The following is a 12460-nucleotide window of genomic DNA, read 5'->3' as shown; positions in this document are numbered from 1 at the left end:
TTATTATTTTATTTATTCTTTTATTAATCAACAGTTACCATGGCTTTGAGCAGTCTCCCAGCTGCATGGGGGAGGAGGGGCAGGGCTGAGCTCCCACACTGAGTGCCAATGGAAATCAGCTCATGTGCCACTCTTGGCACCCGTGCCGGGGGTTGCTGACCCGTGGATAATGGGTCAGTTTATGAAGGAGGCTGCTTTCTCAGTGAATGTTATTTAGCCAGTTGTTTGTGGACTTCACAGTAGCCTTTGGAAGAGGAAGTTCTGGAGACAAGTGTGAGAGCAGTAGAGAGAGAGACAGAAATAACTGAGTTTCTGTTGCAGAGGCTGATGCTGTAGTTTTGAGGAAAGGGAGTCCCATGTCACCAACGCCTGTTATAGCATACAGCATTTTTCATCTTCATGTCTAGCAGAGGCTTCTTCTGAGGAGGCTGCTGACCTACATGGTTACTACTGTGTAGATTGTTATTAACAGTAGTGTCCAGATAGTCACTTTCTCCACTCCCCAGTTAGCAACTTGCTAATATTGTAATGAAATGAAATTGAGGCTCCTGACTCTGAACTTAAAAACAAATCTGTTAATGGGGAGCAACTTTACCAAGGATGATTGGTTTTAAGAGGCAGGCAGTGTGGCTGAACGGCTCATAAGTGATACCCCGAGTTTTATGGGACTCTTAATGTTTCTGGAGACACAGATCAATTTGGGGTCAGAATCACACATGCACCAAGCTGGGTGTCAAGAACCGAAAGATGAGAGGAAGTGAGTTGAGGAAGAGTCCTCTCTTACCTGAAATGGATGATGCATGAAGTTTTGGTGAGAGTAATATACTGCTGGTTCAGCTTCTTAGAAAGTGGTGACTTTTAAAGCTTACAAATATTTTAGTCCCTGGAGCTTTCTCCTTCAGCAGTGGGATGGTCTGGGCTTATTGGCTGAATGCTGTATGCAGGTGAGGAGGTATCTTTTTAGCATTAATCTCTTTAACTAGGGCAACACAAAGTTGATTTCAAACTTTTTCTGTAAACTGGATTATTTAAATTGCTATCTGTCCATAAGAATGTCTTCAGCACTGCTGGGGGAGGAGCTGCTTTTTGAGCTCACTGTTGTGGATGGCTTTCCTAATAAGGCCTAGAAAAAGGCATGGAGGATGGGAGGGGAAGATCCTGGGTCATTTGTCCTGGCATTGAGAGTCCCCCAGGGCACCAGGGGTTTAAGAAAAAGTTGGATTAAATTCATAGTTGGATTAAATTATCCACTGCTTTGAGAGTGGCATAAAGTTTGTGGCCATCAAATTACATTTTGTCCTTCCGTAATTGCTTCTCTCTAAAGATTTCAGCAGACAACTTGGCAGATAGTTGTTGAGCTTCCCCACCCCTCTGTGAAGTAGGACTGTGTGATCCATGTCTAAGTGATGAGGAAACTGAGTACAGAGAGGAAGTGCCTTGCCCATAATCAGACAGACACACTTGCAGATTTGGGAATAGAACTCTGGCTTCTGGACTCCGAGTCCCTAGCTGTAACTATTTTACATGAAATGGAGTATTAGCTAAAAAATGTGGCTAGTTCTTGTCAGTTGCACTCTGGATCCGATTGAAATCTGGCAAAGGGCATGCTATGGACTGTCGGTGTGTGGTCAACGCCACCCATCAGGTTGTGCTTTTCACACTGAGATAAAGGGAAGCTTGTGCGGTGCTCAGTGCTGTTACTTCCTTGTCATAGCAGATCATTTTGGTGCTCCGGCCCATTCATAGTGAATGCTATGGACCTTCCTGTTTAAGGATTCCATCCTGGGGCTGAATTGGACTTTGTGTTTTGCCACGAGACATCTCTGATTGTGTAAGAGCTGAAGTGGAGGATGAATAGTTCTCCTCTGGGACAGAGTGAGTCTGCTGGATGGGCCCAAATAAAGGTGGAAACAAAAACAAATAAAAAAATCCCCAAACCAAACCACTCATGTCCAAAAAAAAACAAACCCTAATTCCAATTATTTTAGGAGCCAGCTCTATAGTGCCCCAAAGTTGTCACTGAGTAAAAGTTAATATAGTGTGGCTAAGCTGATCTTCCTCTTCTGAGGCTTCTGATTTGTTCATGGCCTATGATCAGCAGAGTTACCTCTAATTTTTTCCATCCATGGATGGAATAAATTTTATGTACACTAAGAGGCATGGATGTGCACCACCATAGAAACACCTGCTTCCGGCTGTGGGTGCTCTGCTAATCAGCTGGGCGACACCTGAATCTCTCCTGAGCAGCTGCCCAAGTCCTCAGTTTACAGGGAACACTGATGATCAGGGATCCTAGAAATCAGTTTGCAGTGGAAAAATGCAGAATTTGCATTTTTTACTGAGAATATTTCACTTTTACATTTTGTGTAAAAATGAAAACCTATACAGTAGAACCCCATTTATGCAAGCCTTCATTATCCAGTTCTGTGTATTAACCAGACCACCAGTCATCAGCTGAGTGGCTAGGGCTCTGGTTGTCAGCTCTAACTAGTTGGTGGCTCAGTTCATACAGAGAGCTGGATAATGGAGGCTTGGCCAAACAGGGTTCTACTGTACATCAGTAAAACATTGTGTTCAGTTGATACCTGTACAGATTGTGGCTGCGGAGACTAAAGTTAGGCATTTCATTTTAATCACAGGAGAAGCGTGGATTTCTGGTTTTTATCAGAATTTTTTTAACTTGCTAAGACTAGGATCCCTGCTTATGATTTACTGTTCCCATTCTTTGGCTTGGAGGTGATTGCTCTTGGCTGAGTTGCTATGGTGACTTTATTGTGCAGGTGCTGGTCCTCTGTACCATGTGATGTAGCACTGCTTCTTTCAGCTCCTTCATACTGTAGAGCTGGGAGCTAGTACATGCTAGAAACACTACAGCGTTGCAGCCACACCCCTGTGGAGCATCTGGTTGACACTTTATGCTGATGGAGAGAGCTCTCCTGTCACAGTAATAAAATATCAGAGAAGCTGTGTTGAGGAGGAGCGTGGTGGGCAAAAAGAGGGCTTTCCATGCCAGCGCTTAGGTCAGTGTATCTTACATTGCTCAGGGGGATGCTGCCTTCGCAGCCCTGAGCCACATGAGTTAGGATAATGTGAGCGGTAGTGGGTACAAGCCTTTAGTGACTGGCCCAAGATCACACAGGAAGTCTGTGTGAGAGCTGGGAATTAAACCCATGTCTTAGGCTAGTACCCAAACCATTGTACTCTAAGTACTCCCACCTTCCTCTTGCTCAAAGTATTGGAGCTTTCACTGTTCTGTGAACTCTTATCCCAGAAGAGCCTGAATGTGGTGTGTGGAGAAAGTTCACTTTTCTCTTTTAAAATGATCTAGAAAACCCGTCTGCATAGAGCTTTGAAGAGAATTTTAACAACTGTGCTTAACACCCTGCCTGCGCCAGCTTTAGCCTGTCCATTTCTGCAGGTTCCCTCTTAAACACAGAGAGGTTGCTGTGTTCGTCTGTACTCCAACAAAACAAAGCAGCAGAAAGGTAGCACTGTAAAGGCTGACAAAATGATTAATTTTGTTGATGAGTTTTCGTGGGACAGACCTGAAGAAGAGATCTGAAGAAGTGGATCTGTCCCATGAAAGCGCATCACTGAATTAATCATTTTGTTAGTCTTTAAAGTGCTACATTTCTGCTCCTTTGTTTTATCCTCTTTAACAATTTTTTAGGCTTGGCTTAGAATTTTGAATCTGATTTGTAAGACTAGACAATCTTTAGAGGTATATTTCTATAAGTACAAGTTCAATAAGATGTGATTGATACTGAGCAACAGGAGCTGCCTTTTTTGATTGGAGTGCTTGGAAGGACAGAGTGCTAAATAGAGCGTTTGCATTTGAAGTAGACCTAGATAGTTCTGCGAGAGCTTTATATGATGAAAATCCATTCTCACGCTCCAGGAGGGATATAAAGGATTGCCTGGGGGGTTGTTTAAGAAAGAATTCCCTCTCTCTTTTTGCATGGGTAGCATTTCACCGCTTTTCTTTTGCATTCCTCTGGAGGCACAGGAAACAGGATATGATGGTCAGTTAGGCCTGGCTTACACTACATGTTTGGGTCGATGTTAACCATGTTAAGTCAGTTTTATAAACAAAGAGTGCCCACCACCAAGCTGCTTCTGTGGACTTAAAGGGCATGTAAAGGCAATTTCTCAGAGCCGCGAACATGTTGCTTCTCTAAGCAGCCAACTGGGATTCTAGGGAGGGTTACCCAACCACTGTCTCAAAGCTGTCCATGGATACCTCCCAAGTGACTTTTGGCAGCCAGAAGCAACAATGAGGGGAAAATTGTAGATGATGAGGAGGAGGAGAAAGCCCAGCAGACAAGTGGAGCAGCCAATCTCAACAGCAGACAGGATCTTTTTGAAGTTCGGAGCCAGTCCTTTCCCAGGACTTATTTGTGATGGCAGGGAGGGCGCTTCTGGTGAGTTCACATCTGCTACGGTGGATGAACTTAATTGTGTTTTATCTGTTTGCTCTGCCCTGATGGTGCCTACACAGTGGGGGCTCCCCGGAAAAGTTTAACATGTTTGGAGATGGAGTTGGAATGCTCCCTGCACACCTCTACAAAGCTGTCATAGAGGTGCTCTTATATCCTTCTCAGGTTACTTTCTGGGGATGCCTGCCTTAGTCTATCCTCTGTGGTAGGATGCCTTTTGGGGCCAGGCCACAAGTAAGTGATCTGGCGTCATTGCAACATAAGGTGCAGGTTTCTGCACATATTCAGTCAGAATCCACTCCCTATCATGCTCTATGATTCAGAGAAGGGTGATATTGTCCGTGGCGACCTGGATGGAATAAGTGAAGTTGAGGTAATCAACCTCTGTTTGCTCATACCCAACAAATCACGGCCCCAGGTTTGTTGTGCTACTTGCAAACAGAGTAAAGAGATTATCCTGGAGAACAGGTCTCCCCTCCCTCCGCCTTCCTTGCAGATCACTGTGAAGAGGAAGAGTTGCATTGTGCAGGCATGCTGGGTGAGAGCGAGGGACCGCATGCTGGCCACATGAACCCTTCCAAATCTGCCCATCCTGCCCTTGCAGGGGCCTTTGTGAACGCTGTCCTCCTAGATGCTGAAAGATAGCCATGAGAGCTGTACTTTGTGTTTTCAAAGCAGAAAGAAAAGAGCAAGAACCCCAACCTTTTGCTTACCATGCCTCACATCAGACTGAGTCCCGCTGCCCTGTACTGTGTCTTCAGTGTTCCTGTTAGGCACTTAAATGAAACATTTGCCCTTGTATTTAACATGTGCCTTTTGTGCAGAGCATCATTCGTTGTACAAGAGTTAACCTTCTGCATTTTACAGTGTATCGTCTCTAAAGTCTGCCCTTTGTTCTTCTTCCCCAATGCAGCTGCAACAGGGGCTCTGTTACCCACTTGTCCAGATCCTCCCTCACTTCAGCTATGAGATCATAAGGCAAAAGAAACACACACAGGATGAAACGTTTAATGAGCAAATGCAGTCTCCATGCACCAAGAGGGCACAATTGAATGCATACAGGAGAATGTTACAGATCATGCACACAGAAAAAGAAGAGAGAAGAGCATGCAGGGAACACGAGTGTAAAATGCAGGATGAGAAGTTGAGGCTCATGGTGGAGCAGACAGAACTGATGAGGCTTCTGGTAGAGGTGCCTGAAAAGTGTCTGGAGCCCAGAGTTCACCTGCACCCTATGATAAACTACCTACCCTCCTCACCAAGTTCCATAGTCTACTTTCCCAGGCACTTCAGAGCACGTGTGAAGGGGAGAGGAAGTCACAGCCAGCCTTTCACTCACCTCCTATGGCAGGGGTGTGCAAAGTTGGAGCTGGGCCTCCTTGGCAGCGCTGTGAAATTTCCTAAGTGGGGGATGCAGCATAATCAGCTGCTGGGCCTTGGGCTCATCCATCTCATTAAGCATGTTGAAATGTGGTATTGTTTTTATGCATGTGTATTCACATTGTGACAATTTCCCCTGTCAGTCCCTGCGGGTCCCTGCTCTTCCAGGCGGTTCTCTGTTGTGCCTTAGAGGCTCACGGAGACTCCCTATCTGCCCAGGCCTTTCCAGAGGCAGGTGTCTCCGCTTAGTGAGCCATCCTCGTCATCGGCAAGCCCAGAATAGGGAGGAGAAAACCAGCCCCCTTGCAGGCCTGTGCCTGCTCCAGTGAAGTACCCCTCTGGGGAAGGGTGTGGGGGAGTCCAGACCTGCCCTCTACCCTGGACTCCGGCCCAGGGTCCTTAAGAGGACAAGAGGCAGCTGGCAGGGCCTTCACCCCACCCCAATGTAGCAACCTCACCCTGGGCCACTTAGCCCACCGTCTGCTCATGGTATCTCCTTGCTTCGTTCTGCTCCTGCTCTGCTGTGCACCTTCCAAAACCTTCCCCTTCGTGCTACCAGGCAGGGAGCCTTTTATAGGGAGTGCAGGGCCTCAGCTGCCCATGAGTGCTGATTAGACTCAGCTAGGCTGAGTCCGAATGAGGCTCCAGCTGCCTGCCCTAATTGGGCTCACTGAGGGAACAGGAAGGCACTAACCCACAACCCAGCATACCTGCCTTCTAGCAGGCTCCTGCAGCCTACGGGCAGCAGTCTGCCACAACATTTACACATCGATTAATTTTTTCCATGTGCCAAAAGGGGTGTGTTCCATATGAACATAACCAAAATTTCCATTAGTTTGGATTACATTATCAAGTTTTGGGGCTCTGCTAATTTCAGGGATGAAAAGTGGGGCTTGATGTAAAATGTTTGCTCACCCCGTCCTAGGGGATGTCTCTTGGAACAGAAAGCTTTCATTCCCGTAGCTTTGCTGGTTGCACAGGAAGATTGTAATACGCCACTTGTCCTTACACCATCCACTTTCTTTGCCCCCCCCGGCCCCAAGTCAGAGCTCGGGCTTTGAAGTCCTTTTCTGTCTCTGTTCCCTGTGTTTCTAAATGAAAATACAGTAAACCCTTGATTTAATGGACTATTGAGGGGACAGGGTATCCATTTAAACCCAAAAGTCAGTTAAGTCTGAGGGTTTATTGCCTCCCTCAGCCTCCCCCGCCCCCAATAAATGCCAGTGACTCCCTGGATCCACTGGAGCCACCTCTGCAGCAGGAGGAGACTCTGCCACAGCAACAGGAGCCACAGCTGTCACAGCAGGAGACGCCACCTGTCTGGGGCCTCCACCACGGCAGCAGGAGTCACAGCAGTGGTCTAGGCTACAGCAAAGGCTCCAGAAGTGGCAGCAGTGGTTAGTCACCACGTATTTTCTTTTGAGTTGCGGGGTGTTGGTGGATTTAGCAGACTTTGTGAACAATGGGAGGCTGGCAGACTTCTGTTGTTCCTGAAGTCCGCTAAATTGGGGTCTGTAAAATTGAGGGATTACTGTATGTGAGTTTAGAACAACTGTGTCTATTGGGCCAGTTGTATTTGGGAAGGTGTTGTCTATAGGCAATATATCTGCTACAGGAGCCGCCTTGTTAAGAGTAACATACATAACTGTCACATCTCTAGTCATTCATGAAACTAGTTTTCAAAGCTGCCGTGATTCTTAGCGCCTCAATATGCTCTCCTTATTGCCCTGGTGTCTGGCTGCTCATAATTAGTGACTAGATCATCTGCCTTGAAACCCCTCCCCGCCTCAACCTTGTCAGAAGCTTTTCCCCTGGACTTTCACTGATATTACGGAGTCTACAGCAAGTAGCCACAACAATGGAAATATTGCTTTTGCTGAGCTCTAACCTGGTCAGATTGCCAAAGCGTGCCTTTGGTTGACCAAAAGGCACATTTTTACCATCATTCTGCACTTGCTCAACCTGTAGTTGAACTGGTTCTTATAGTGGTCCAGGCTGCCTGTGTACAGTTTTATGAGCCCCTGGAACCAAGGGGTAGGCTAGGTCTCCAAGGAGAACTATTGGCATTTCAATGTCAGTGGTAATTTTCTGGTTTGGGAAGACAGCTCCATCTTGAAGCTTTCTGAAGAGATGGGCGTTCCTATGGATGCCTACGTCATGCACCTTTCCCAGACATCCCACAGAAGGATTCTAGTTGCCTTGACTACTTGGATCACAGCAGCTCCCACTGTAGATTTACCCATTCCAAATTGATTCCCAGCTGACTGGTAGCAATTTGGGGTTGCAGGCTTCCATGGGGTGTAGCCATTTGCTTCTCAACTGTCAGAGTGGGTCTCATTCTTGTATTGCTGCACTTCAGGGCAGGGAAAAGGGATTCCCAATCTCCATAAAAGTGGTCTTATGCATGCAAAAGTTTTGCAGGAACTGGTCATCATCCCTTACCTGTATAGTTATGTGGTCCCATCAGTCTGTGCTTGGCTCATGGGGCTAGAATTGCTATATCAACAGGATCGACTACTGCCAGCATAAATCGGTTGCTCCACTCAGTGGGTTCCTGCATGTCTGTGTTTGTGGCCTCCTCACATTCTTCCTTGCTCTGGTGCTCCTGGCTCGGCTCTGTTGAAATCATGGCCTAATGTGCGAGGTGTTTGCAGTGCTTGTCACAGCTGAGCAGGGTCCATACTTGCTATGCTATGGTGTCTACACAGATAACCAGGGGGAAGAATGCACCAAAAGATTCAGAGAGGTAGCCGAGTTGGTCTGTATCTTCAAAAACAGCAAGAAGTCCTGTGGCGCCTTATAGACTAACAGATAATTTGGAGCATAAGCTTTCATGGGCAAAGACCTGCTTTGTCAGATGCATGAGTGGGGGAGTTTCAGTCAAGGGTAGGGCCAGAGTAGACAAGGTCTGTTCAGTCACCCTCCTCTGAAACCCTCCCTCCCACTCATGCATCTGACTAAGCAGGTCTTTGCCCATGGAAGCTTATGCTCCAAATTACCTGTTAGTCTGTAAATTGCCGCAGGTGGTCTTGTTGTCCACCAAAATATTGTTTGCTGTTGCTTAAAAACATAGGAACAGCCACACTGAGTCAGACCAGAGGTCTCTAGCCCAGTATCCTGTTTTCTGACAGTGGCCATTGCCAGGTTTCCTCAGAGGGAATGAACAGAACGGGTAATCATCAAGTGATCCCTCTTGTCACCCAGGTCCAGCCTCTGAGAAATAAATGCTAGGGGTCACCATTCCTACCCATCCTGGCTAATAGATGTTGATGGACCTATCCTCTGTGAATTTCTTTTTTTTTTTTTTTTTTTTTCTTTTTAAAATTCGGTTGAAGTCCTGGTCTTCACAACATCCTCTGGCAAGGAGTTCCCCAGTTGACAGTGCACATGGCATGAAGAAATATTTCGTTTTGTTTGTTTGAAAAACCTAGCTATTAATTTCATTTGGTGATCCGTAGTTCTTATGTTATGGGAATAAGTAAATAACTTTTCCTTATTTACTTTCTCCACACCTGCCATGATTTTAGTGACTTCTATTGTATCCTTCCTTAGACTCCTCTTTGTCAAGATGAAAAGTCCCAGTCTTTTTAATCTCTCTTCATATGGCTCCCATTCCAAATTGTTAATCTTTTTTGTTGCCCTTTTCTGAATTTTTTCCAATGCCAAGGTCTCTTTTTTTGAGATGGGGCGACCACATCTGTACATAGTATTCAAGATGTGGGCGTACCAGGGATGTATACAGAGGCAGTAAGATAGTCAGTCTCTTTTTTTCTCTACCCCTTTTTAATGATTCCTAACATAGTTTGCTTTTTTGGCTGCTGCTGCTGCCCAGTGAGTGGATGTTTTCAGAGAACTATTCACAGTGAGTCCAAGATCTCTCTTGAGTGGTAATAGCTACATTAGTCCACATCATTTTTGTATGTATAGTTTGGGTTCAGGCTTGGGAGGAAAGAGGAGATAAGTGCATTGTGGGAGGATAAGACATGTGCCAGCACCGCCTGCTGTAATATTTTGGCACTGGGAGCGTAACCCAAAATGCAAGGGGTGGCAGGGACTGTAGGATGGCTACCCACAGTCAAAGGCAGCTTGGCTACTGGGGATGCATGCTGTTGACTTCATGTGTCCAGTCAGGACAGTCACCTTTGACTTTATAAATTTGGGTGATATAAATTTGACTGTACTAAATTAGACCTATTCTCCTAATGAAGACAGCCTGGGCCTGATAAGACACAGAAGTTCCTGCGTGACAAGAAAAATTGGGGTGGTACTGGGGAGGAAGTTCTCGTTTTGGTCACTAGTTGGGTTGGAACCAGTGACCCGGAGACTAAGCTGTCTAGTTCTGTGTTCATGCCCTTCTAAGTGTGTATTTTTGGAGCAGCCAATTGTATAGTTAAGAGAAGAAAAACTGGTCCTTGCAGATCAGACATACACTTACTCTGTTTAGAGGCTGCAGACCCGTTCCAAGATTAGTAGGGATGCAGCTCGGACTGTTTATACAAGTGAATGTTTCAGATACCAAACCCTGACGCACTAAGCCGTGGACAACATTTATGGAAGTTTGCTGCTACGTTTGGTTCTTATCTGGGAGAAGGATCCCCACACCACCCCCGGGTGAACTGGGAGAGAAAATAAAAGCAGCTATGTTTGGGTGGATTTGATTTGACTACAAAACAAATGCCTTTAAAAACTGGTTACTAGGCCTGGTCCGTCTTTCTCCTGGGCTATTCAAGGAAGAGAATTTCAGCAGGAGTTAACTGTCCGATGACTGTTCTTGAGAGAGCAGTAGCATTTCCTGGTTTTAGAGACCACCTAGTGTCAAGAGTTCCTAGCCTTCCCTCTTTCATTTTGGGCTTAGCTCCTAACCTTTTTAAATACTTGCTCTAACTCAGTTGCTCGTTATTGGACTAAATACAGAAATCAGTAGATGAATTTCTCTGGCCAGAGTTGTGCAGAAGGTGAGCAAGATGATCAGGGTGGTCCTGTCAAGGTTTAAAATCTATTAAACCTGCTTCTTGTTGTGGGAGAATCAGTTTTCCCCTTGCCTGACTGGAACAATGTGCATTATTCATTTTAAACCTTTGCTTCCCTAATCTTGGACCTCCTTGGATTAGTGATGTAAACTGAAAGTTCATCTGCCAGGGACATAGCTAGCAATGAGCTTTTTCAGAAGGTGAAGAATTGTGGTTCTCATATGTAAAGCCTGTTTTGAAAGTTATAGAGAGAATATTGAGATTTAAAAGAGCCTTAACTGCATTATCTATGATAGTATCAAAAATTGATCATTAATTAAAATCATCAATGACTCTTACACTTTGGCTGGTACTCAGCTGGCTCCCTGCACCTGCTCCCCAGGCAGTCCCACAGCTGGGGCTGCTGAGGTGCTAGTACTCAGTACCATTAAGTACCAGCACAAATAAAGCACTGTTCTTTTGGATACATAGGTCAGAGAGTGAAGGTAAACCAGTCAGTAGAGCTGAGCAACTGTGAGTGAGTGAGTGAGAGAGAGAGAGAGAGAGAGAGAGAATTGGTTCAGTTGAACCCATAACAGGTTTTGTTTTGCTTCTTGTTCACCAAAATGAAAAAAATTAACTTTTATTTCCACCCCAAACACAATGTTTTTGTTAGTTGTTTTTTTTAAATCATTTGTGAGGGTTGAGGTTTCCCCCATATTTTTTTAGAAGAAAAACATTAGTGAAATTTCTAAGTTAATGCAGCTTTTCATGTGGAAAAGATGTCATTAAAATTCTACCTGAATTTAATGTGAATTTGCTTACCTTTTTGTGTGCCCTGAACAATAGATTTTTTGGTATGTTTGCTGTCTGCTGAAGAAAATTTCAGCGGTCGCTACTGATCAGATCTATTCCCTTGCACTGGCATGTCACAAAGCACTGGTTGGCTTTCCAGCAAAAAGCCCTGTTTCCACTGGTATAAAACTAAAGCCAGTTCCTTTCATCAGGAAGGTTTGTAACCTTTTTACTTATTTCATTTTTTGTAAAACTTACATTTTGGGAGCTGAATAGGTATTGGCTCAAATTCACAACTGGTGGGAGTCACCGGATGCCATGTTAGGCAGCTTCAGCTAAAATTATTGAAGGGGAGCAGCTAAGAAGAGCCACCTTGTTTTCATGCTTTTGTTCTGATCGTGGCTTAGTTTTAAGGCTTCTTAGGCATGCCTGCCTTATTTATGGCCATATTATTTGTTTCCTTTCCAGGAATGGTGTGAATGTAGAAGGGGCAACCCACAAGCAGGTGGTGGACCTGATTCGAGCAGGCGAGAAGGAGTTAATACTGACAGTGTTATCCGTTCCTCCCCATGAAGCTGATAACTTAGATCCCAGCGATGACTCTTTGGGGCAGTCGTTCTATGACTACACGGAAAAGCAAGCTGTACCCATCTCCATCCCCACATATAAGCACGTGGAGCAGAACGGCGAGAAGTTTGTGGTTAGTATTGGGTTTGTCATGCCTTGTAGAGTCCAGAATTGGTTGGTTTTCATGCCAATCAGGTCCTAAACCATCATTTCTTAGAAAGATGTGCTTTTTAATCTGATCCTTGAGTTCTGATTGCCAGACCCTCTCCCCAAACCCCAAAGAGGCTGTAATACTGATCATATCTTAGAACTCCAACTCTCATTAAATATATG

At 45.2% G+C, this 12460-nt stretch overlaps 1 protein-coding gene across 4 annotated transcripts in view; it reads left to right on the top strand.

The window, feature by feature from the left end:
* SNX27 (sorting nexin 27) overlaps positions 1-12460 on the top strand; it is a 64321-nt gene that overhangs the window by 16166 nt on the left and 35695 nt on the right. For all 4 annotated transcript variants that reach the window (XM_074980701.1, XM_074980700.1, XM_074980702.1 and 1 more), the window contains exon 2: positions 12029-12260. In XM_074980701.1, coding sequence (XP_074836802.1) covers positions 12029-12260 — 232 coding nt within the window. The remainder of the gene's footprint in view (positions 1-12028; positions 12261-12460) is intronic.

The sequence above is a fragment of the Carettochelys insculpta genome, chromosome 30, assembly GCF_033958435.1.
Source record: "Carettochelys insculpta isolate YL-2023 chromosome 30, ASM3395843v1, whole genome shotgun sequence".
In the NCBI taxonomy this organism is placed as follows: domain Eukaryota; kingdom Metazoa; phylum Chordata; order Testudines; family Carettochelyidae; genus Carettochelys; species Carettochelys insculpta.
The sequence above is the reverse complement of the archived record's forward strand: the minus strand, read 5'-3'. Positions and strand labels throughout refer to the sequence as shown.